The sequence below is a fragment of the Fundulus heteroclitus genome, chromosome 13 (assembly GCF_011125445.2).
Source record: "Fundulus heteroclitus isolate FHET01 chromosome 13, MU-UCD_Fhet_4.1, whole genome shotgun sequence".
Classification (NCBI taxonomy): domain Eukaryota; kingdom Metazoa; phylum Chordata; class Actinopteri; order Cyprinodontiformes; family Fundulidae; genus Fundulus; species Fundulus heteroclitus.
Window position 1 is genome coordinate 29339470 of NC_046373.1, and position 23919 is coordinate 29363388.

The 23919-nt window shown below is 39.9% G+C and overlaps 2 protein-coding genes across 3 annotated transcripts; both read right to left on the reverse strand.

Annotated features, from left to right (window-relative positions):
• Positions 1-1473: 1473 nt before the first annotated feature.
• On the reverse strand, positions 1474-11614 carry nudc (nudC nuclear distribution protein). 2 transcript variants are annotated; one of them, XM_012873697.3, is made up of 9 exons: positions 11387-11614; positions 9225-9302; positions 7537-7752; positions 7374-7442; positions 7170-7283; positions 6033-6227; positions 5142-5225; positions 4941-5059; positions 1474-1774 (listed from the first exon to the last, which is right to left on the reverse strand). In XM_012873697.3, exons 1-9 carry the CDS (start codon positions 11459-11461, stop codon positions 1723-1725), a joined length of 1002 nt encoding a protein of 333 aa, XP_012729151.2. In that variant the 5' UTR covers positions 11462-11614; the 3' UTR covers positions 1474-1722. The 2 variants fall into 2 exon arrangements, with proteins under 2 accessions (XP_012729151.2, XP_012729150.2); XM_012873696.3 differs by having other exon boundaries at positions 7374-7445; positions 11387-11613.
• Positions 11615-13380: 1766 nt separating this feature from the next.
• kdf1b (keratinocyte differentiation factor 1b) lies at positions 13381-22506 on the reverse strand. The gene is made up of 4 exons (XM_012873662.3): positions 22310-22506; positions 20371-21278; positions 20185-20271; positions 13381-16297 (listed from the first exon to the last, which is right to left on the reverse strand). Exons 2-4 carry the CDS (start codon positions 21266-21268, stop codon positions 16203-16205), a joined length of 1080 nt encoding a protein of 359 aa, XP_012729116.2. The 5' UTR covers positions 21269-21278; positions 22310-22506; the 3' UTR covers positions 13381-16202.
• Positions 22507-23919: the final 1413 nt, after the last annotated feature.

A 23919-nucleotide genomic window follows, 5' to 3' on the forward strand; every position in this document is an offset into this window, starting at 1 on the left:
ACAAACAAACAAACAAAAAAATCATCCAATCAGTTACTTCCATATGCAATCTTGTGTCAGAGAACAGAATGTCTCATCTCCTGCACAGTGAGTTCAGGCCTCTTCCAGACATCTGGTGCCATAATGTCAAACTAAGCACTAAGTGCCATCAGCTTCAGAAACTCAAGTTAGCATAGACCCCACATTTATTTTTATTTTATCTTAATGTTTGTCACTTTGAAATCATTTATAAGGTGGGGCTGTTTTATGGATTTAGCTCCATTTTATTCGTAGGCATTGAGCAACCGGGGCCTCGTTTATAAAACTTGCATTTGTCACTTTCTATGCAAAAGTTGAGATCTAATAATAATAATAATTTAAAAAAACAAAGCTCTGACCCACGTTTACTCTTGTTTTGGAGACAGGGGAAATTAACGACGCAGATGGTGAATTGCAGCCAAGCTACAACATGATTCCTCTCAGATGTTCAATTTCACTCCATATCAGAGTTTAATCATAGATCGACTTTATCATAAACATTCAAAACTGCTGTGCTAATCATGCTTGCGCCGGTGACAGAACTATACATGAGAACCTTTCAAATAAATACAAAAATGTCCATAAGCAGAGTTAAAACTTAAAAGTCTCCACGACATTTGTCTGGGTTTTCTAGCATCATGTTCCTCTCCCTGAGGATCACCAGGGAGACGTGTTCCACAGATGAACAAACTGTGACAAGGTGTGCTACTTTATTTGCTGTACACTCAAATACATTTGTGTATAATGCTGCACGATGGATGCAATGGCAATGCTGGGAGAATATTGAGGGGGGGGGCTCTGTTAGTCCTCAGAGATCTGAAGGCACAGCCTCAGAGGCATTTCAACACAGAGCGTTGTGAGGTTGTCATCCAATGTTTGAAACTGCAATCAGGTTTAATTTTTAACAAGTCATTTTATTGTGGACGACATCTGAGCTTTTACCTCTGATTTACACATCTAATAAACTCTGAAATGGTTTCAGTTTCTTGGCTTTTTCTCCGTGGTTGCCATTTCCCCATGAAACACCAGCTGGCTCATTTAAATTCACATTAACATCCATGAAGTGTGCTGCATCGACTATTTATGGTTGAATCTGGCCGTGTAAAAGGCAGAACATGAGGATTCCATGTAATATTTTATAAATTAAACCCCTGGTCATCCATGTTGCTGTCCACTGTATGTATATTTGAAGTTTTGTTTTTTGAAGGACTACATTTATCAAATTTAGTTACGGGTACAAAGTAGACTGAATAAGCTTCTGCACCTTATTTAATTTTGTTTATTTAATTTCCCTTTGGGATTAATAAAGTATTTTGAATCGAATAAAGATGATACACAGTTTAAAGACACTGCTTTGCGTGAGCTTTGGAATTTATGGTCCTGTAAACCACAAACAAAAAAAAAACTGCAGCATTTCTTGTCACACTCCCAGCAAATACAGAAATTGTAGACTGGTTGAGTTTAAATCCTTTTATTAAAAAAAATCCAGATGTGTTTACATATCAGACACCACATGCAGAGAGAAAATGCTGTGCTCGCATTTATCAAACAGACTCTCCAGCAAACAAACACGAACCTAAGCATTTAAGACATGGGAGTCAAAGGAACCGTATCCATGAAAGAAATGATGGTTTAGTGCCTGACGATGGCTCTGGCAGGATTTAACAGGAAACAGAGTGTAGACTAGAAGGCCAGGAGCAACTCTCAGCTGAATTTGGCTTTAGAGAAATCCATCTCTGGGTGCTGAGCCATGAACCTGCAGAGAGAGCAAAGGTCAGATTAGGAAAGCCAAAGCGGGTAAGTCAGGAAGATGAGCAACGCCACAAATGAGATCGGCTTCACCCAGCAGATGACAGCTTCTAAAGGGCCATTTTTACACAAGAATTTTCATAACTAATGTCACGAATTTTCAAGACACCAATTATTCATTAGCAAACAGAAAAAAAAAAAAAACTTCCAGACATTTCAGCTTCAATGTTACTGGGGAAGCTTTACTGAGTGGATGCCCGCTTAGTGACACGTAGCATTCTTGATTGCTTTGAAAGCTATTTAACATTTTAAAGATGCATCTAAATTTAAAGTTGCAGTTTCTGCAACTCACGGCTCACATTTGGTAGTGAAAACTAAAAAAAGTTATGAGAGGTCATAAAACTGTATTAGTTAGAAGGGCCAGCAGGAGGTGATGTGCTGATCATTTAAACCCTTTCTTACTCGTTTTCATCTCTTTCTGGGAGAAAATGGAGCCACCCACAGCTGGCTGGCCCATCGGGCCATAAAGGCAAACGCTAAGGGTATCATGGCCTCTGGGGGGCGCCAAGAAATTGGGGAAAAGTTCAACTTGTATAACGTTAAATCAAAACTAATTATTAACTTTTAAAATGGAAAAGCTAACATATAAATGTAGAGCATTGTCTAAAATTACTACAGAGGAGTTTATTGCCATTCAGCTGTAGCAGGAGAGGTTGAGTAGGTGGTGGCAAATTATCACTCCAGTGACGCAGTAACGAAAAGCACCACCAGATGTCAGTAAAACGCATTTGTAGTCTTATAGTTGCATGTAGGTATTTTACTTAGTATTTGTATTTAGTTGTTGGATAGTGTTAATGTTGTTGATATTTGCAAATGGTTATTTTAATTTTGACGATTGTTTTATTTAGAATTACAATTACTAATAATTATTCACCTATTTATAAGATTTTTTTTACTTTTAGAGTATTTGATTTCTTTTCTTTTTTTGGCATGTTTGTCACACTGAAGTGTTTCAGAACATGAATCTAATTTAAATATTAGAACACACAACACAAGTAAACGCAAAAAAATAAAAAATAAATAAAACTTTTTATAATTAAGGGGGATGAGGGTGGGATGGCTCCAGCTAGAACGGCCTTTTTAAAGGTCAGACAACAGCATCTCAGTAGGATTCAGGTGAAGGTTTTGACTAGGCCACTCCAAAGTCTTCATTTGTTTTTCTTAAGCCATTCAGAGGTGGACTTGCTGGTTTCAGCTAGAGGTCCTGATTAGATGACTGGACCTTGTCCTTCAGGGTTTCTTGGTGGACAGTAGGATTCATGAGTCTTTTTATCCACAGGTCCTGCAGCAGCAAAACAGCCCCAGACCATCACACTTTTCTGAAATGTGCGTTACATTTACAGACGTAACGGGACACACACCTTCTGAAAAGTTCAGCTTTAGTCTCGTCAGTCCAGAGAATATTCTCCTAAAAGTCTTTTTGCTTGGCGGTGGTTTTCATCTTGGACCTTCACCAAGCAGACCATTCTTGCCCAGTCTCTCTCTGATGGTGGTGGCATGAACTCTGACTTTCACTGAGGCAGTGAGGCCTGCAGTTCTTTGGATGCTGTTGTTGGGTCTTTTGTGACCTTTTGGGATAATGTTGTTCGGCCAGCAGATCCTGTTCCATGTTTTCACCATTAGTGGGTAATGACTCTCCCTGCGATTTGCTGGAGCCCCGAAACTTTAGAAATGGCGTTGTAAAAATCCCAATTACTTTGTTTATCATGTGTTCCTGAATTTTTATTTTATTTTTCTGGGGGGGGGGGGGGGGGGGGGGGGGGTCTCTTTTTCACATGTAATAAAAACCACCATCTAAAAGCTGCATTTTGTTTTTACTTGTGTTGTCTTTAACTAATACCATATTTTTCCGACCATAAGGCACACTATGAATTATCATGTCTGTGTGTGTCTATGTCCACATATAAGGCACACCGGATTAGAAGACGCATTAAATATTCTTCCTAAGCGTGTAATATCACTCCGCACTGCTAAAAGTAAGTACAATTTTCTTCAAATGACGGTATTTTTCCTGTATTTGAGCAGGTAAATAAGAGTATTTGTCTATGGAATAAGACATTTGCACTTAAAATAAGAACAATTCATCTCTATCATCTTATTTCAAGTGCAGGATATCTAATTATTATATTTTAGGGGTACAAATACTCATTCCATTGGCAAATTAACTTTTATTTCTCTTTTTACAGCGCAACTCTCCGCGTACCCAGCTCTCTCCTGAGACAGAGCTATCAGTCTCTGTTCGGAGGACAGAGTAGTTGAATGACACTGCCCTGTTTCTAACATAAGACTAAATTAAATGTAACTTTTATATTGAATTAACTTACTTGGTTTATTGTTCCTTGCGCGGCCTGCCTTACATAAATGCACTTCTAGTTTAGACATTACAGTCAGGCAGTCTGATAGACAGCTCAGGGGTCTGATCAGGTTGTGACTCAGTGTACCGTAATGCTCCAAATCTCCACTGAGCACTGTGGCCTTGTTGCTTACCAAAGTCGTACTTACACATTTTAATAAATTTTTGAGCGCATTGTACCACATAAAATTGGTCAATAAGCACAACTATAATCATATATAAAGGCGCAATGGATTATAAGTCGCACAATCAATTTTTGGGAAGATTTAAGGATTTTAAGTGTGTCTTTTAGTCCAAAAAATACAGTATTTAGGTTTGTTTGACATTCTGAAACACTTCAGTGTGACAAACGCGCAAAATAAAAAAAATAAATAAATCAGAAAGGGGGCAAAAACTTTCACATCCGGGTCACTTTGTTAAAGTTTTTTGGATTTGCTTCTAATTTGTTAAGCATGTAAATTGGGTGACATTTTATCTTATGAATGAAAAACCACGGTAAAAATTATGCTATTCAATTTCTTTTGTAATGTAAATCACTGATTGAGGAGGTCGGCATATAAAAGGTTGCCTCATAATACAGATCGTGGACCTGTTTGTACCCGAGACTACATTTTGTACCCAAACTGATTTTTCCATCATCTGATGTAAGGAAATGTGGTTTTGTGAATAAAAAAAAAACTATTTAATTCACAAAACCACAACAAGCAAAGTGTGGCGTACAGACAGATTGTCTGGTAGTGCTGCAACAGTGAGACCTTACTTCTTAAGAATGTCTTGTTTCTTCTGCTCTTCAGACGTCGGCAGGCCCATAGACTTCTGCCGTTGGTCGTACATCATCTTCTCCACCATTCCACGCGTCTCTCCGTCCAGGTCTGACAGCTGCTCAGCAGCAAACACACAGGAGGACGTTAATGTTTGCGATTCCTGTCACTTTGTAACCACGCTGAGCTCCATCGCTTACCTTCGAGTTCTCGGGGCAGATTTTCTTGGTGTTAATTTCTGGATCTGTGGTAACAACCTTGCTCCACCACTCCATTTTATTAATCTAAAAATATCAGAAGAGACAATGAAACGAGGCATTCAATCATTTTAAAGCTAAAGAGACAGGTTTCTATAGGGAAACACTTGGGATGTAAATCACCAGCTTTATCATAATATTAAGCTATATTGATTTGTTTGGATGATGATACAACATTTGCCGATAACACAAAGCTCAGATGAGAAAGGAAAGGCTGAGAACCGAGAGAAGCGCTAATCTTGGGTAGATAGAAGCTCAGTTGATATCAGGCAGTTTTTTTTTCTGCTGGATTTAAAGTCTCTCTACACCTTTAAAACTTTAGGTCTCTTTATCTGCGCTGCTTTTGTCCCCTACTTTTTGTCTCCATAGCGCATATCCACACATGGGATCCATGTATCAGAAGGCTAGGCTATCGTTAGCATTAGCAGCCTGGCTGGAACACAGTGCGCTGAATAAATAAACGATGTAACAAAGCTTTGACGCAGATCATTTTGCCTCGATGAATCGTATGACTCAAGATCCTTAAATCATTTGATAAATCATCACAGCCCTATTTACACTGATATTAGCTCACAAAAAAATATATAATTTGACCATTTTATTTCTAAGCTCTTACAGGTATCAGGCATTTAAATCAAAAACTGCATTCTTCTGATTTGAAAATATAATAGATCACTTTTCACTATAGTCTCATGGCTGACTTTCAGAATGAAGGCGTATCCTAAAAACAAATGTTATGGGTGGATATTTTCATTTTGGAACCAATGTAATTGGATTGTTAATCATTTAATTAATACATTGATGTGATGGCTGTACTGTTCCACCCCGTCTCACCTTCTCCAGGTGGACAGTGACCACTTTGCCGTCGTCCAGGAGCCAGGAACTCTCCTCTACCTTTATCTCGTTGTAAAGCTGACCTTCTAGGACGGGAGGGTGGCCTTTCAGACCGACCTTGATGGAGCGACGCTGGATGTCCACCACCACATCTCTGCCCTTGATGCGAAACTTCACATCAAAAGGCACGGCGATCTATGGGAAGACAAAAAGGTTTACAAAGGCGCTACGTAAAACTCTAGTTTTACCCACCATTGGATTTAGTGTCTGTCTCTCTAGGCAGGCCGGCAGAGGACAAGAGGAACCTTTCCTCTCTTTTCACCAACATTTAGCCATAACTACAGATCTAAAAGGTCTAAAAAATAAAATGTAAAGCTTTAGAGTTGAAGAAAGACCAAGATGATTTTGGGTTAATTAATTTGCTACAGAGTGCAACCGTTTTGATGAATAAATTGTCCTAAACGCCGAGTGGTTTGGGTTGGATAACTAACAAAAACCCTTTTGTGCAACAGAGTTTATCCCACATAGTCCGTTTTCAGTCTGATCCTTTTCCTGCTTATTCAGTCATCGAAAAAATGTTCAGCTGAAAGCTCAAGTGGAACCATTTTAAAGGCAGAGTCGCTCTACCCATAAAGAGCTGCTTAGACAGAGGTCTGAATACTGTAGGCCAAGACCACTTTGAAGGATCCCAAAAAGGCTATTTTGGCTAAAATGAAAGTAAAAACTTGAGGCACAGCTGAACAACATTCAATATAATCTGTTTTGTAGGGCCGTGAGCTGCTGATGCAAGTTTTAGCTGATTCTCAGTTGTCTATAGGAGTTATTAATAAAACAATCTGTTTTTCTATCCCTATTGGATAAAGAGAAAATGTGTCTTACAATAAAAAAGGGTTTATAGTAAAATAACCTTAAAAACAAAGGGTGTAATAAACCAAATATTACGATTCTGTCCTGAGAAGCGGTAAACTGGTAGTTTGTTTAAAATGGAAGTACCAGGAGGTGCTGTGCTCCATCAAACCTGGACACCAGTGGGTCTGTCATTACAAAGTGAGGTTTTTAAGGTGAAAGGCTGAGAGAGAACAGAAGCAGTAACACACAGCTGAGCCTGGATGTTACAGAGAGAGAGAGAGAACGTACGTCGATCTCTGACAGCGTTTGGGTCCACTTGTAGTTAGGAAGGTCAGCTCCGTTGCCTGAATTAGGCTTCAGTTTATCTTTGTCCTTCTCGTCCTCCTCTGCCTCTGAGTCAGACTGGACACAATGGAAGATGAAAGCACTGAGGTTAGTGGAAAGCTAAGAGGACAATCATTTCAAGCTCCAGGTGCCAAACTGTTCACTCACCCCTTTGTCTCCTTTTTCAGACGCCTTCTCTTCATTTGCCGTTTCCTTCTTCGTTTTCTCCTCTTCCTTCTTCTATCACACATGAACAACAACATACAGGTCACTCCTTTATGACTGTGGGTCAGCTGCTGAACAACATGAACTCCAAGCCTGCATGCCTCACCTTGTCAAGCTCAGACTGCAGCTTCTCGGCCTCTTCGTCCGTCAGCTCCTGGATTCGGGGTCCGTTGTTGTCCTTCTTTTTCCTCTCCTCCTCCTCCTTGGCGAGCTTGGCAGCCCGTTCTGCTTTCTCCTTCTTTTCCTTCTCCTGTTTCAGCTGCTTGTCTTTGTGGGCCTTCAGCGCCAGCTTGCTGTGATGATCGAAGGCCTCTCTAACCAGCTGAAAATAACACAGCAGTCAGATCTGGGAGGCAAATTAATTCATGCTGTTCCTTCTGACCAAAAGTCGCAGAAACTAGAGAGCAGAGGCGGGGCAGTGGACAAAATCCACAGTTTGCTTTGGTGGAACTTCATCATCAGCCCTCCAGTATCACTATACATCAACAGCTGATCTCAGTGGTTCCCCAGGACATGACCTGTAGTGGTGATCACATCGCTGTGACAGACCCTCCCACTCAAGGGGGAGACATCTTCAAAATAATGAGTTTTTTACTCAAACATAGTAGTAGTGACGTCTCTGTCACCTTTCTTTGATGCTCAAAACAGAAATTTAACATCCAGATTTCTAGGTTATATCTGGTAAATCAGACTCTTAAATTTGGTCATGGCTTAAGTTTTGGCAGTTAAAGTCCTGTTTATGTAACACTGAGGAAGAAATCTTCCCGACTTCCTCCCAGGACTGTGGGAGGGAGTGGAAGCACCCGGAGAGAACCCACAATGCACTGGGAGAACATGCAAACTCCCCTCAGAAAGGCCCCAGGGCGGGAACAGCGCTACCATCTGCGTCCGGTACTGATGTCAATGCTGATATATCATGCATCGCTTTCACAAATATTTGACTAGGAAAGCGTCGAATTCTCGATGCTACGGTTTTTGCCGGCTCTGACCTAACTGACAGGCTGTTAACAAGTTTTTCTCTTTCATGATGACTCTCTTTCCTTTTTGCTCATAATCAACAACATCTGGTGTCTCAATAGACGAGGCAACTTTTGGACACGATGCCACTGACATGAAATAATATTTAGGTGAAGCAGGAAGTTGCCTTTAAATACTTCGACTGTGGGACACTGCAAAGAGAACAAAGCGAGAATTAAAACTGTCTTGTAAACCATTTACATCGCAGTTACAGACGCTCCAAAAGGACAACAGAGAGAAAGTGCACCCAGATGACCTACACCTGAAGGAGAGCCTTCCTGCCTGCAGCCATGAGTATCTGCAACAGCTTTGCGAAGAAACCTCATAAATCACAACTGCATTTAATTTCACTTTGGGATTAATAAAGTATGTTTGAATTGAACGTACTAGGGCTGCACAATATGTTGCTAATATATCATGATCGCAGTATCAGTCTGCCCAATATTCATATCGGAGTGCAACAATTGTCAGCTAATATATTCTAAATGTTATGAGCCTTATATTTAGCAAGCTAGACAGAATCTCATGGAAGCAGATGCTCACAGCAAACACATGACATCACCAAAGATGCTAGAGGTCACAGAGTGATGGAAACCCAGGTGGGAAAGAGAAGAAAATAGGCATGTATCTCAACTAATATTGTCATTGCAATATTTATCAATATTATCATTGTTTCAAGATTTTCTAATATCGTTTAGTCCTCACATGTACCACTTCCTTTTTTTCCGTAACCCAGCAAGAACCCATCCCAGCCGGAGATGGAGTAAAACAGCTCACCTTCTCTGCAGCTCCTGGATCTCCGCCGAGGAAGAAATCCGTCTTGCGCCGGAGGAAACTGAAAAACGTGTTCACTAGCTGTTGGAGGGGAAAAACAGACTCCAGTGAGCGATATCATGAAGAATTTGTCAGAATTATCATTTTCCTCATATGTAGGCACAACATAAAAGGTCGCCCTTTTGCAGTTTAAGCCCATTATAATGCAGTGTCTTTATACTAAGAGCATATTATTTATACCAAGCAGTCTTGCAATGGTGTATAGATCAGTAACAACCTATTTTATTCTTTAACTTATACCACATGTGGGCAGGAAAAGTCCCCTCGAGTGTGTTTCTGTCAAGCTGAGTTTCAACGCACGACCACTGAAATGTTACAGTCCACCAAAGAACATGTTGCACAAGGCCCTAGCGGCTGTGATAATGTACAACTGCAAACCTATAAATAGTGCAGCTCCCATGACGAGCTTGGAAGATCTCATAAAGCACTCTGAGGACGGGAAAATAATGGCACAGCTGCAAACCTACCTAGACAACCTGCCGACATGAACCGATTGTCCCAGCAAACAGTGTGTTGATCAGAGAAGCAGCCAGAAGGCCCATAGTAACCCTTAAGGCACAGGTGTCAAACTCAAGGCCCGCGGGCCGAATCCGGCCCGTCAAGATAAATTATCCGGCCCTCAAGAGCCAAAAAAAAAAAGACACATCATGTCATAAAGTAGAGGCATATATCCTTTTAAAGTGTATAAAGTGGCTAAAACTGTGCCTCCTGTAAGTGTGACTCACCGCAATATCAACTTTTTCTGCAGATAAACTGTATAAACTGGGCCTAAGGTTGCTACTTTTATGTTACTGTGCATTTTTTATACTTCTATGTGAACTAGAATGAAATTATGAAATGAAAAGTATCGTCTATACACGTGCAACCGGCCCTTTTAATGGCATCATGACGCCAAAGTGGCCCCATATAGAAATGAGTTTGACACCCCTGCCTTAAGGGGTAAAGAGATCCACTATTTACAAAAGGGGACTCTGTTGAGTTAACCAGGCACTAAACAAATATAAAAAGGTAAGAAAGACATTCCTGAAAGAAAGCCATAATAAGGTGTTCTGCACTATGTCGAGCAGAAAACTAACACTGCATCACTGTGAACACATCGCTACATTCAAACATAGTGGTGGCGGCATCATGCTGTGGGGTTGCCTTTCTTTAGCGGGGTCTGTGAAGCTGGACACATCTGACAGGATGCTGGGTGGAGCCAAACAGAGGATTATCCTCGAAGTAAACCTGTCAGAAGGGGCAGTGAGACTGTCGGGGAGGTTCAGGTTCCACAAGGACAACACTGCTCTTGCAGTGAAGGTTATACGGGAATGGTTAAGATCACAGCATCTGCACGAGCCGTAACGGCCCAGTCCAAGTGCAGATCTCAATTAACAATTTGAGACAAGAATTGAAAATTTGTTTTGGACAGTTGCTCTGTCAAAACCATGTCAAAATGCTTTTATGTGTCAGGATAACAAAGCTGATCCCAAAATTCTCAGGGAGGATGAACATTAATGCAGCCTCCAAATTCCACATATTTGGCTTTCTCTTTATTTTATTTGCTGAAAACCTTGGAAAGAAATTAGGGGATTTTTTTCCCCTTTCAGTCTACAATTACAAACTGCTGTGAGTTGCTCTGTCACATAAGATCTCAGATAAAAAGAATTCTATTTCGCTGTAACGTAAAAACAAAATTGTGTAAAAGTAGAAGCGCTATCAACATTTGTTTGGGGAGGCACAGTTGACATCTATTAAATACTGACCCTTCCACAAAAATCGGACAACAAATATCTCCAGCATTACACTGCAGATGAGATCCACTAATCTGTACCAATACTCACAACCTTTTATTCAGTTTCCAAATTATTATCTGAATGCTTTCAAGGACTAAGGTTCTTCATCTCATTTCGTGGCCCCTCTAGGCCACATGTATGCCGAATTTACCAGAACAAGCTGGTGGTTGTTGTTACTAAAGTCCCAGTAAATATATGGTAGTAATTAACGTTTCATGACATAATAGGTTAGTTAGAAAGCCTCAGTGTTTCTGCATGTAAAGGCCGAAAGGTGTGTCAGCGGAACTGTTAGCATCCTAGCATTAGCATATTAGCAGCACGCTGGTTTACCTCCTGTACGCCTCCTTCGTGTTGCTGGGCCATAACGAGCAACATGCCGTCATACTTCTCTTCTTCCTCCCCCATAGTGCAAGCAGTTAAACGCCTGGTTCGACCGTTAGCTAAGTGAGCAACAAATACAGTTAAAGCGGGTCTGAAGAATAATATGTGCTCTAATGCTGAGCCTGTTATCACGCGACTAACTTCCTGGAAACTAACCCCACCTACAAACTACTGACCAATTGGAAGGACGTATTGTAGATGACAAGCCAAGCATTATGATGTTTGTGGAAGAGCAGCTCTGGCGGCTGTTACTACAGAATTTTCTAGATAAACACACAAACACGCGCTCGCGCACACACACGTACACAGACACATACTATATGTAATATTGTAATATCACCTCGTCTGGGTGAACACTCGAATCTGATTGGCTGAGGGATGTCCGTTAAAAAAGACACTACGGTCAAATGCACAGACATGAATGATGTCTATGGTCAAATGGTCTGATGTTCTCAAGACGGCTGATGCTGGTTACCCTGGCAACGCGTCACAACTAGAGCTATTAAATAGTTCTCTCAGCTGCTTCTCGAGAAAAAAAATACGATCTTAGTGGTGCAAAAACCCTATCAATTATAGTATCAATAATTGATTTAATATTTATTTACTTCGTAAGTGACAGGATGTCCATTATCAGAAATTAATGGACTTTGCCTCTGAGCTGTCCATTAATGGGCACCTCATTAGGCATTATCCCATATATATATATATATATATATATATATATATATATATATATATATATATATATATATATATATATATATATGGGATAATATATACACACACACACACACACACACACACACACACACACATATATATATATATATATATATATATATATATATATATATATATATATATATATATATATATATATATATATATATATATATATATATATGTTACTGCCCCGAGTGCTCCGATGACCACGAGCAGTACTGTTCCAGGCTATTTCTAGTTCTTCCCTGAGCCCTTGGTATTTCTCCAGTTTCTCGTGTTCTTTTTTGATGATGGCTGTCATCTGCTGCTTATCAATGATCACAATATCTGGTTGATTGGCCATTACCATTTTGTCTGTTTGTAAGTCCCACAAAATCTTAGCGCTGTTGTTCTCCACCACCTTGGGAGGTGACTCCCATTTTGAGCTGGGGTCTCCAGTTGGTGTTCCGCACACCAATTCTGAGTCGGTATCCATAGCCAGACTTGTTGATTATTTGGCTGAGAGAGTTCAAGCCTATGCAGAACAATGGAGGCGCAGAGCATCTTCTTTCTATATCCCACATTTGATGAATATTTGCACAGTTAGCTTGAAATTGACCCCAAGAGGGGTTCTTCAATGCCGCAGGGAGTTTACAATGAAGGCTCTCAGTGTTGTTGACCTTCAGGCATTCCAGGATCCGAGTGTGACATTGAATAATAGACTTTCTTGTCATCAGTCCAGACATTGGACAGGTTTGTTTGTCTGATTTTGCAGTCTAGGGCAACTGTTCTGTCAACCGGCAGCTGGTGTTTGGCTCCAGTTGTGTTTTTTACCAATGTCTTTCTGCGCCTCTGTCATGTGTTGATCCGCACACAAACACGTGTGTGTGTGTGTGTGTGTGTGTGTGTGTTACAAGCCGTATTCAATTTAGCAGTACTATAATAAATCATTTAAACCAAATAGTAATCAAACAAAAGATGAGTTCATGTTGTTTCAGTCCTAATTCAATAATTGATAGATTTCACATAAAGCTGTAAAAACAATCCTGATTGCTCTGATCACAGTTACCTTGGCATACCTATTGAATAGGCACAATATTTCTGTAGCATTTAACAGTCTTGTCTTAGAAAGGATATTCCACTATAAATGTTCCTCTAACATTTCATGTTCATGTTAGAATACATGCCATTTCATGTCATGTATCTAAGTCCGAAAGGAACAGTGACTTCACTCTTCTAGCTTCACATCATTTACTTAATTTACTTTATTTGACTCGCTGAACAGTACAAGACATTTAACCAAAGGCAGATACATTTTTAAAGACTTTACAGAACATGGCATAATGCAACAGAAGAGAAAAAGTGCAAAACATATGACAGATACTACAGCTGGAAAGTCTTTAAATCAGTTGCGTTTTGTGCTTTTAAAGCCAAATCAGAAAGTAGTACATAACCTTAAAATTGAGTTCATCAATACAGTGCCAAATAAGTCTAATAAGGCACATTATAAGACAAAAAGGGCTAGTCGTTATTCAATTACACAGAATCAAAGAATATAATAACCACACCAGAAATTCTTCAGCTGTTATAATAGGTAACTCAAACACAAAGTTAATATATAGAATTGAAATGAAGCATACAATCATAGCCTGTGGCTTGAGAGGATCATACATTTTAGATAATGTAGCTACAACAAAAAGGATAACCCGATCCTGTTAAGCAGATCATCAGGGAAGGCTTACGGGTTTATTCCACTGGTTTACCAGGATGTTTCCAACTTAGTTTTCATGTCAGCACAGAAAATAGGGGGTAAGCTACAAGAAGAAGCCAGTTAGCTTAGTTTAGTATAGGGTCTAAAAACAGCAGAGAGGTAGCAGTCCTGGTAGTAAACATGATTTAAAAAACATTTGAACTCTTCAACTGGAATATATGTCATTTATTAGGAACAGAACATTAGGAACATTAGGAATAATAAATTAGTCTCAAGGTAAAAATAAAACAAGCAGGTCTGCTCTTACAAAGCCTGGCTCTTGTTGGTCTCAGGACAGCAATAACTTTTGTATTTTTACTTTTCTCTATGTTTAGTAAGAAAGTCAATATTTTTAGAGTGGTTTTTTTTCTTGTGTACAACAAAAAGCACAAAAACGAAAGTTGAAGAAAGTCATTACAACAATAAATTTCCATTCATTATATTAGAATACCTTCAATCCTTTCTTCATCTATTTTTTTCCACTATTGCAACTTTTGAACATTAAAAATGCATCTTACATTCATTTGAAATAATCAAAATCAGAAAAATAAAACAGCAAAAATGTAGCTAAAAGCAATGGTTAAACAAGGAACCAGATATATGCAGACAAAAGTATAGTGAAATGTGCACTATCGCAAACCAAGGAAATATTAAAGCAGGTAAACAAAAAGAAAATAATTATTTAATGTAAAAAGAGCATAGTAATCAAACCCACAAGATCAAAAGTCACATTTTAAAATAACAAGCACTTCAAAAACAAGTGGACGGTTAACTGTCATAATAAAATAGGATCTACAGTGGATCTACAGTGGATCTCAAAACTGTACACACCATGTCAGATAATATTTCATGTGAATTTCATTTAAAAACTTTTTTCCACCTTTATTGTGACATATCTTATACAATTTAACTGAAAAACAAACCAATCTGTTTGACTGAAAACTGTGAAAACAGAACAAAAACTAAAATCTGGTTGCAACAGTGGGTGCACCCTTCAACTAATATTTTGTTTTATTCAGTTCTTGGTCTCATTTAAACATTTAGTCTTGTGTGCACACCTGATATCAATTACAGTAAATGTAATAAACCTGAGATAAAGTTCAACGGTCCTAGTAGGATTCAAAATGATGTCACTGTACAAAGGTATAAATCAGAAAAAGTACTAAAACCCACAGTACTTTATAGATATATACCACGACAGACTGAAAACATTTAGCCAGAATTTCAGAAAGCATGGGACACCAGTAAAATTATGCATACTAGATGTTTTCCCAAAATAGATGAAAAGACAAGAAAGAAATTGGTCATGGAGGCTGTTGAGAGCTGGACAGCAAGACTGACGTAGTTGCAGGAATTTATAGGAAATACTGGGCTTGTTCAACACGTGACAACAACTCTCTGTATTCTGTAGGGATAGAGCCTGGACAAAGAAGTACTGGTGAAAACAGATTTCATTTTTCCAAAGTAAACCTGACTAAAATAGCCTAAAGGAGCATGATTAAGTGTGTTGTGGTTTGATAAAATCAAAGAAAAGTTTAGGCCACTGTTGATGTGGAGTTTTTGGCCCACACCAAGCACCACCAAAAGAAACCCAAACCCATGATAAAAGATTGCTGGGGGAGTATCATGATCTGGGGTTATATCAAATTGTAACTCACCCTGATGTAAAAGCAGAACCCCGCCATCAGGTTTCAAATTGAGTCCAATTGTACATCCAATTCACATCAGAAAGGCTTTTTGGAAGGGAAGGGCCTGCTGAGTCCAGAGCTAAATCTGATAGAAAGTTACCTAAAGAGGGCCATGGACAATAGATGTTCTCCCAATCTGGGAACTTTGGTAAGGTAGAGTGCGCAATTTTGACCAAGTTAAGACGCGCTATACTAATAGACTCATACCAAACGGGCTGGATGCTGTTTTAGTATTAAAATTTACTTTAATAAACTGTTAGAGTAAATACTTTTATAACCTTTTATAATGAAAAAATAAAACAATACAAATATACTAAAATTAGTTTAAAAAGAGTGTGTAAAGTTTTGAGAGCCACTGTATAGGCTTCTTGCAGGACAGTCTTCCAAACAAGGAATCCTTCAAAGCACAAATACGGTATTTACAAACCATAAATATCTACACACAGAACCCTGAGTTCACTGAAGCCCTTCAGACAATGTGAACCTTCACATTTTCCTTCTACAGTAAAGGCATGGCCCCCAAAGGAGTTTGGCTCAGCCAGACACTCCAGTGCAAGTAGTACTTTCCTTTCAACATTCTGCATGTGACCTTATGGAAACAATGCGCCGGTGATGCAGGGATGATTCATGTCCTCACTGAAGAGTGTAGCAGTGGGACGCCTGAAGACTCCGTCTCTGACTGGCAGGGCGAGTAAGTCGTTGGAGAAACTGAAGTGTGATCTATAAGAACAGAACGACAAACGGCATCGACCTTAATTGACTCAACACTGACTGCGCATATGAAGCACATCGTCTGGATAAATTAACCTTTTCACATTTTGTCCCTTTACTGTACCTGAAAGTGACAATTAATAACTGTCACATTACAACAACATACTTTGTGTTTTATTTTACTTAAAGGAGCAATAATTAAGAAATTTTTTTCTGCAAAATCAACTTAAATTGTTCTCACTTGTCACCCGGGATGGAAGCAACATTCCCTATAAACAATCGGTCCTCTCATCAACAATGTCTTAGTCACATTTTTCTCCTGTCAAACCTAGAGGTACGGTCCAGAACTACTTTGTGCAGAGCGTAGCCAATCATCAATCATATGACAGTTCCCAGGGTTCCCAAAGCAGTGCAGCATTTGGTATTTTAGATTGCCAAAAAAGCAGCAGCCTGCAAACATGGAAGCTAGTAAGAGAAGCGGACCAGAAACAGAACAAAATACAACAGCATACACCTATCCTGTGGAAGTAAAAATTCAGTGGGGTTTCACACCAGCAACGGACCGTTGAATAACGGCTGTTCTGCGTGAAGGTGTTGTGTATGTGTTGTAACACCAGCTATTACTTATTGCTTATTTGAAAGTGGAATGAATATGATACTTGGTCTTAAAATCTATTCAAAAAATAAAATGTACTATGCCCTACTGTGTGTTTGTCTACCACATACATACAGCTGAGGGCAACAATTCAATTGTCTTCCCTTTCATAAATTGATGGTCTTGTGTTGACCTGTCCAGGGTGTACCCCGCCTCTCGCCCATTGACAGCTGGAGATAGGCACCAGCATCCCTCATGACCCCAATAGGGATAGGCATGTTAGAAAATGGATGGATAGTTTAATCTAAACCTTCAGCTTTTACGTTAGACACCATCCTAACCCAATTGTTTAATTATTGATCACCACCCCCATTTTAGATATATATTTTTTTTATCATTACTAAACAGATATGTACCACAAGCTTTAAGGACAGCTGTAATTAAACCATTACTTAAGAAACCTTCTCCTGATCAATATGACTTAATAAACTGACATATATTTAATCTTATTTTCTGATCGAAAAGTCTTAAAAAAACAGGTGCTAATAAAGAGTGTGAACATCTACACAGCAATGACCTGTTTAAAGAATTTAAGTCAGGCTTTAGACCTCATCATATCACTAGTCAAAGTCACTAATGATATTATTATGGCCTTTAGATTATGGACATGTGTCTATATTTCAATAAATTGCCCTCTGGTAACTGACACTGAGCCTGGTGCTGCTGGTTTTTTTCCCTGTGAAATATCACTTCATGCATGCTCGGTATGAAGGATTGCTGCAAAATCAACGGCACAACGTAAGTGACTGCCCACCGACACGTTTGCTCATCCAGGAAAAGTGAATGCTGCAAGTCAATGAATCCATGAAATCTGCTGGGTTTCCTTAAGAAACCTTTAACCAATCTGTCAGTATAATTCGATTGACTTGATGTTGTAAAGTGCATTGAGATGGAATGTGTTGTAAATCAGCACAATGGAAATTAACTGATTTTAAAGTATCTGAAACTCCAAATTCTCATACATTCAAATCAGTTGAGTAATTAATTATTTTTAAGCTGCTGTCAATACTTTAGCCTTCTTTTGATAAAGTAATATCTCCCAACAGACTTGACGGATTCAAAGATACTAGAGACGCAGAGATCAGAATTTTGTAGCAAGTTCTCATTTTCGGGTTTTGTAAAGACCTTTTGAGTCAATACTGATATCTCACAAAATTTTAGCCTGGTTTTAAAAAGGACATATCAATGCGTTTAAGTTCTTCCTTTTCACGTTTAAGTCATTAAATTGTGATCTATATAAAGTGGAATTGCAATGCTTTGGTCTGAATTATGCAGACGCTCCTTGCGATTCCAATTCCCTGTTGTGCGTGCTGAGTAGAGCCAGACCAAATGGATCCAGTGTAAAAGGGGCTCTATTTACCAAACTGACATAAAATTTTAAACCTAAGACACAGCGGGTCTGACAAAAAATGGATCGTATGAAGTAATAGCAGTTACATCTGGTTGAAGTGTAAAGGGCCGCTTGTGGTTCTCTCCAACTATAGTATGTCTGCGTAGTTTCGACCAAGGTATAGACTCCTGGTCTACCAGCATCTTTAATTGGTCCCTCACCCAGTGCTCCATCCCTCCTTGCTTAAAGTGTTCCACCATAGTCCCACTGCCAAAAAGGAACAGTATTAGCAGTCTCAAAGACTACTGTCCAGTGGCACTAACCCCCATCATTATGAAGTGCTTTTAGAAACTGGTTCAGAGTCACATCACTTCAAGCCTGCCACTCACTCTTGACCCTCACCAGTTTGCCTACAGAACCAACCAGTCTACAGAGGATCCCATCGCTGCTGCTCTGCACACATTGCTGACACACATGGAACAGTGAAAGAGTTAAGGGAGGCTGCTCTTCCTGGACTTCAGCTCGTTTTTCTACACCATTATTCCAAGCAGATTGGAGAGCAAGCTGGGGGACCTGGGTCTCCTCCACAACATCTGCTGGTGGACAATGGATTTTCTGACAGACCGCTCCCAGAGAGTGAGAGTAGGATCCCACCTGTCCTCAGCACTGAGCACCAGTACCGTCTCTACTCAAGATTTTGTCCTAAGCCCCCTACTCTACACCCTCTACATTAACTGTGTCTCAATTCGCAGGCTGCATCCTTCGAAGGACGCATTTTAAGGCCAGTGACGTCACAACGATGCGCGGAGGCTGTCCCATTTGGCAAAAATTCTGAGGATGCTTAAAATGCAGCCTTCGAATGCGTCCTGCTTTTCCCCGAATTCTGAGGATGCACCGCTACCATCCTTAGCGGCCTCGCCTGCCATAAGATTTCCCGAGGTGCTTTGCGCGCTTTTTTAGTGTTAGTGAAAGTAGTGATTTAAGTCAGTTATTTACAGGGTTTGTACACATTTAACTATTCAATTCAAATTACTAAAGTTACAAACATAAGCTTATATCAAGTCTTACAAATAAATATAAAATTTTATATTTACACATATTCGTCAATCTGCTGACAAGCGTTTGTTTAATAACTGGTATATTATGATCATTAGCAGGCCCCTGGGTGAAAATAATAGCAGGTAAATGCTACCTCTCCACTGCGCTCTCCCAGTCTGAGAAAAATTCGTCGCCAGTTTTGCTGCCGCCAAAGCCGTCTAAGCCGACTGTCCTCCTCCAATAACAAGTAAATAAATAAAAAAATAAAATACAAATTCCATATCGATTTTTTGGTCGTCTGGCGCTGTTTTTCCCAGGCTTGGGGTAGACGTGATGACGTCATGTCGCAACCAGGAAGTGCTCCAAAGGCTAGACCGTCCCATTTACCAACAGTTGAGGATCCTCCGGAGCATCCTCCGATGGCTGGGTCCTCCTAAGGCTGAGTAGGTTGGGTCCTTCGAAGGACGCAGCCTGCGAATTGAGACACAGCTACTGTCTACCCCTATCCACCCGAACAACACCATCATAAAGTTTACTGATGAAACCATGGTGGTGGTCTCATCTCCAGAGGAGATGAGACTGCGTACAGAGTGGAGGTGGAACGACTGTCTGCCTGGTGTATCACCAGCAACCTAATTTTGAACACTTTCAAGTCGAAGGAACTGATGGTCGATTTTAGGAGGTGTAAACCAGACAATCAACTGGTCAGTTGATCAAGTTGAAACTCATCAGCCAATTTATTTGTTTCTCTAGCTAGCATCAAAAAACTAATTGTTGTATGTTATATGGAGTATTTTTTAATTCAATTAACCAAACATTTTCGATATTTTTTTTGTAATCGCATATTAACATTAAACAAAGAACAATACTTACCTCCATTCTTCCGCCACATGTTCCTGGCGAACTTGTCAGTGGAAGTCAAGTCTGATATTTGAATGTTGGGATTTGACTTGTAGTCATCTTTAGAAAAAGAAAAAAAAAAAATCCCAAGAATTTATCTGGCACCAGTGGTAGGCATTGCATCGGTGAGGATAAACGAGTGAAAACTGCCTAACTTACTGTTGTTACTGGATGGAAAGGAGCCACTTCCAATCATGGTCTCGTGCCCGCTGTCCGACAGCGTCCTTTCCATCCTGGGAATGGGCGGCCTCTTCTTCGCGCTTTTCCGAGTGCTGATGCGGATGATGCCCCGCACCAGCCGGCACTCCGCTTCCTGCTCGTCCATTTTGTGCTCCTCTGCCAGAGAGTTGATGAGCTGAGAGATGGCTTTGCTCTTCCTCAGAAACACAGAGTCTGAGGTGCATCTGGCGAGCTCTTCGATTTGATACTCGGAGTAGAGCTCCAGCAGCTTCTGGGTGATCAGAGAGTCCACGTTCTCTTCACCGCCCTCCCAGTCATCAAATGTCATGGACTCATGCAAAGAGGCAAACCCTATCTGACTCTGAGCAGGCGTGGGGACATACGGTGAAGATTTGATGTCGACGTCTAAATATCCTTTCGGACCGACTACTGGGACTCCGTTAATGTGAACGTCTGACAAGTCCGTTTCGGTCTTATCTTTGTTGTCCTCCGGGTTGACGCCTCGAAGGCTCACCTTTTCTGGTTCATCTGGGGAGCTCTCGTTCGGCGCCAAGCACGGAGCGAGGATGGAGCCCTGGCACACCCTGTACAGTCCGCACGTGATTACAGTGAACACAAACGTTTTACAGCTCTGCGGGGACGAGCAGGGATTACAGCTCGTTGGGGATGAAGGTTCGGCTGCAGCAGGCACAAAGCTGACGGTCTCAGACTCATTTCCGTTGGCATCTTTAAGGTGGTCTTTGCGGCCCACCTTTGGCTGTGGAGTTGGCTGCCTATCCTCCACCGGGTCCACACAGCGCTCCTCAGTGAACGAGACTTGCCTGCTTCTCCCCGGCCTCTCACTGCGTCTCAGGCTGCCGTTGCTGCCAGCAGACATGACTTACTAGCTGCAAGAATGAGAAGAGAAAGAGGCACAACGGAGGGATTATTAGAACCACGAGACAGCGCTGAAATGGTTTCGCCTAATAACATTCTATCAGGCAGGATCTCAAATTAATTTAAAGTACATTTGTCTTTTGAAAAAAAGAAAAGAAAAGGAAAGCACCATCACAGGCAGGCAACGGGTAATGTCACCCAACAGGTTTCATGGTGTTTGCACCTGGTGAGAGACAATTACCCATTCATACATCCGATTATCTGTATGACGTCATAGAGTATTTCAAAAATTCAGTCATAACTCATGCAAGTATCATCAGGACTGTTGAATAAAGAAACGGGAAACCCCACGTTCTGAATTTAATGAGGACCAACATGAACTAAACTGGGATCACAACAATATTTATTACTATTATTATTATTATTATTATTATTATTATTATTATTATTATGTGCTACTTGATGCATTTGCATAACTATTCTTGTGTTATTCTTGTGTTATAAGAATAACAATATTTCTTATACATTTTGATATTACATTTAGATTAATAGTAAAAAATGCAAAGTTTTATTCATTGCATTAGCTTATATAAGCCAGCTTGTTATAACGTTAATATTAATAATACTGAAACAATAATAATAATTATTAATCCATAATTCTTAGTAACAATAATAAGAATAATCGTTATTATAATTATTATTATCGTTGTTGTTGTAGTAGTCGTTGTGTTGGTTGGCCTGTATCCGGCTGCTGGAAAGGCGCATGAGTCGTGCGCTGTTTCCAGGATTCTGCGCTGACGTTTTTGACTTCGACAACTGTTTACAGAACTCAACGCAACGTCACTTTAATCTTGTCCAAAGAAAACGCGTAGCTGTTTCGTCAACATAGATCCTGACCACTAATTCAATTATCCACACGTTAAAATGTGCAACACGTTCGCTCACTGTCACCTTTTACTGCGCCTCTAAACATGATTTTCGCTTTCATGGCGACTTGTCATCGCGGCTCCTTCCTCCATTATCCGACCAACAAAGTTCTCACCTATAGTCGGAGTACGCTGCGTCCACGAGCCAACTCCACCCCCCCAGAAAAAGTCACGGCTTTGCCAATGTCCACCAGGTATATATATATTTGTCAATCCATTTTTGGCCAGGAGTTGGGTCCAGATCACTCCGATATTATGGTTTCCCGAAGATTTGAGGGGAAATCCGTGTACCTGAGCGTCAAGGTGCAGGAAGCCAACCAGGTACGCTGAAACCAGAGCGTTGACTTCCGGTTAGAAGTTTTACTTTAAAAAGTAAAACTCAGGTAAACTTACAAACACTGTAGCTCTATGCACACTCACCTATATTCATATCATATCTAAATGTACAGGAGCTGTAGGCTTTTTGTTCGCAGAACAAAAAATAAATTCCAATTCCGCACCCTCCCATTCACGTTGACATGCGACTTTATTTTGAAAAGAATTCGTGGCTTCTGCTGATAATGGCGAAAATTTCCGCAGAAGCCAAAATTTGAAGAGGACACCGCAGTGAAAAAAGCCGATGCATATAATGAATGAAGTATAAATGTGTCAGAGTGGCCATGTTTTAATATGTTCCCAAGCAATTGGAAAGAAAAAAACATTTAAGCGTTCATCTGTGTGTTTAGCCAAGTTTTATGTTATTTGCCTTAATTAGCAAAAAGCCTCTATCTGCATCAGCCACCTGTACTGGAGGGTCAGCTATGGAATTGCACTGGGGGGCCTCTAAAAACTGGCCTCAAATGGCCCCAGGCTGCACTTTGGACATGTCGGCGTTAAAAGAGAAAATATAAGAAAAAAATATATAACAAGATCCTAATGGTTAACTTTTGCTTGGACTAGATTTTAAGCAAATAGTATAGCATTATGGCATTTCTCCAATTTTAGCTACCCTTCATTGTTTTCCAGTTAAATCACGAATAGAATTTAAAATTCTTCTTCTAACATATAAAGCCCTTAATAATCAAGCTCCATCATATATCAGAGCTCTGATTACCCCGTATGTTCCTAACAGAGCACTTCGCTCTCAGACTGCAGGTCTGCTGGTGGTTCCTAGAGTCTCTAAAAGTAGAATGGGAATTCAAAGATGGATTTAAGCATTTTTCTTGATTTACAGCTCTGCATTAATTTAAGTGATACAATGAACATTTTTAAGACAATAATTAACCAATCAACCCGGAAGAATTACCATTTTAACCATATCAGAAAAGTGTGGCTTTAGATTATCCAAGTTATATAATATATGACAACATTCAAAAGTTGGTATATCATTTATTTTGAGTGCTAATCAATTTCTAATGTCTAACCAGAATTACTTAGATATAGGGCATGAAAAAACACATATGCTCTAATGTTTCATCAGCAGTATTACACAAGGTATAAAGGTCCTCTTCTAATTTAAATCTTTTTTCGAGGAAATCTGCTACTGGGTATATTTTATTCATTATTTTAAGTGGGTCTCTTTGACTTTTGGGTGAAACTGGCCAATTTAAGAATAACATATTTTAACTCTGTTATAAATTTGTATTTCTTGATTGCAATCATGAAAAAAATAATGACTTAAAAACAGCGTTGATCATGTTAGGATCAGCATCCTAACATGATCAACGAAATGAACAATCAACATAGT

Coding starts and splice junctions, on each gene's coding strand:
- nudc (XM_012873696.3), bottom strand. CDS start 11,461: ATGGGGGAGGAAGAAGAGAAGTATGACGGCATGTTGCTCGTTATGGCC. Junction 7,753..9,224: donor ATCCAGGAGCTGCAGAGAAG/GTGAGCTGTTTT, acceptor TGTTATTTTCAG/CTGGTTAGAGAGGCCTTCGA. Junction 7,284..7,373: donor CTGAAAAAGGAGACAAAGGG/GTGAGTGAACAG, acceptor CATTGTGTCCAG/TCTGACTCAGAGGCAGAGGA.
- kdf1b (XM_012873662.3), bottom strand. CDS start 21,268: ATGTCTGCTGGCAGCAACGGCAGCCTGAGACGCAGTGAGAGGCCGGGG. Junction 20,272..20,370: donor CTTTCCATCCAGTAACAACA/GTAAGTTAGGCA, acceptor CTTTTTCTAAAG/ATGACTACAAGTCAAATCCC. Junction 16,298..20,184: donor CATGTGGCGGAAGAATGGAG/GTAAGTATTGTT, acceptor CTGTTCTTATAG/ATCACACTTCAGTTTCTCCA.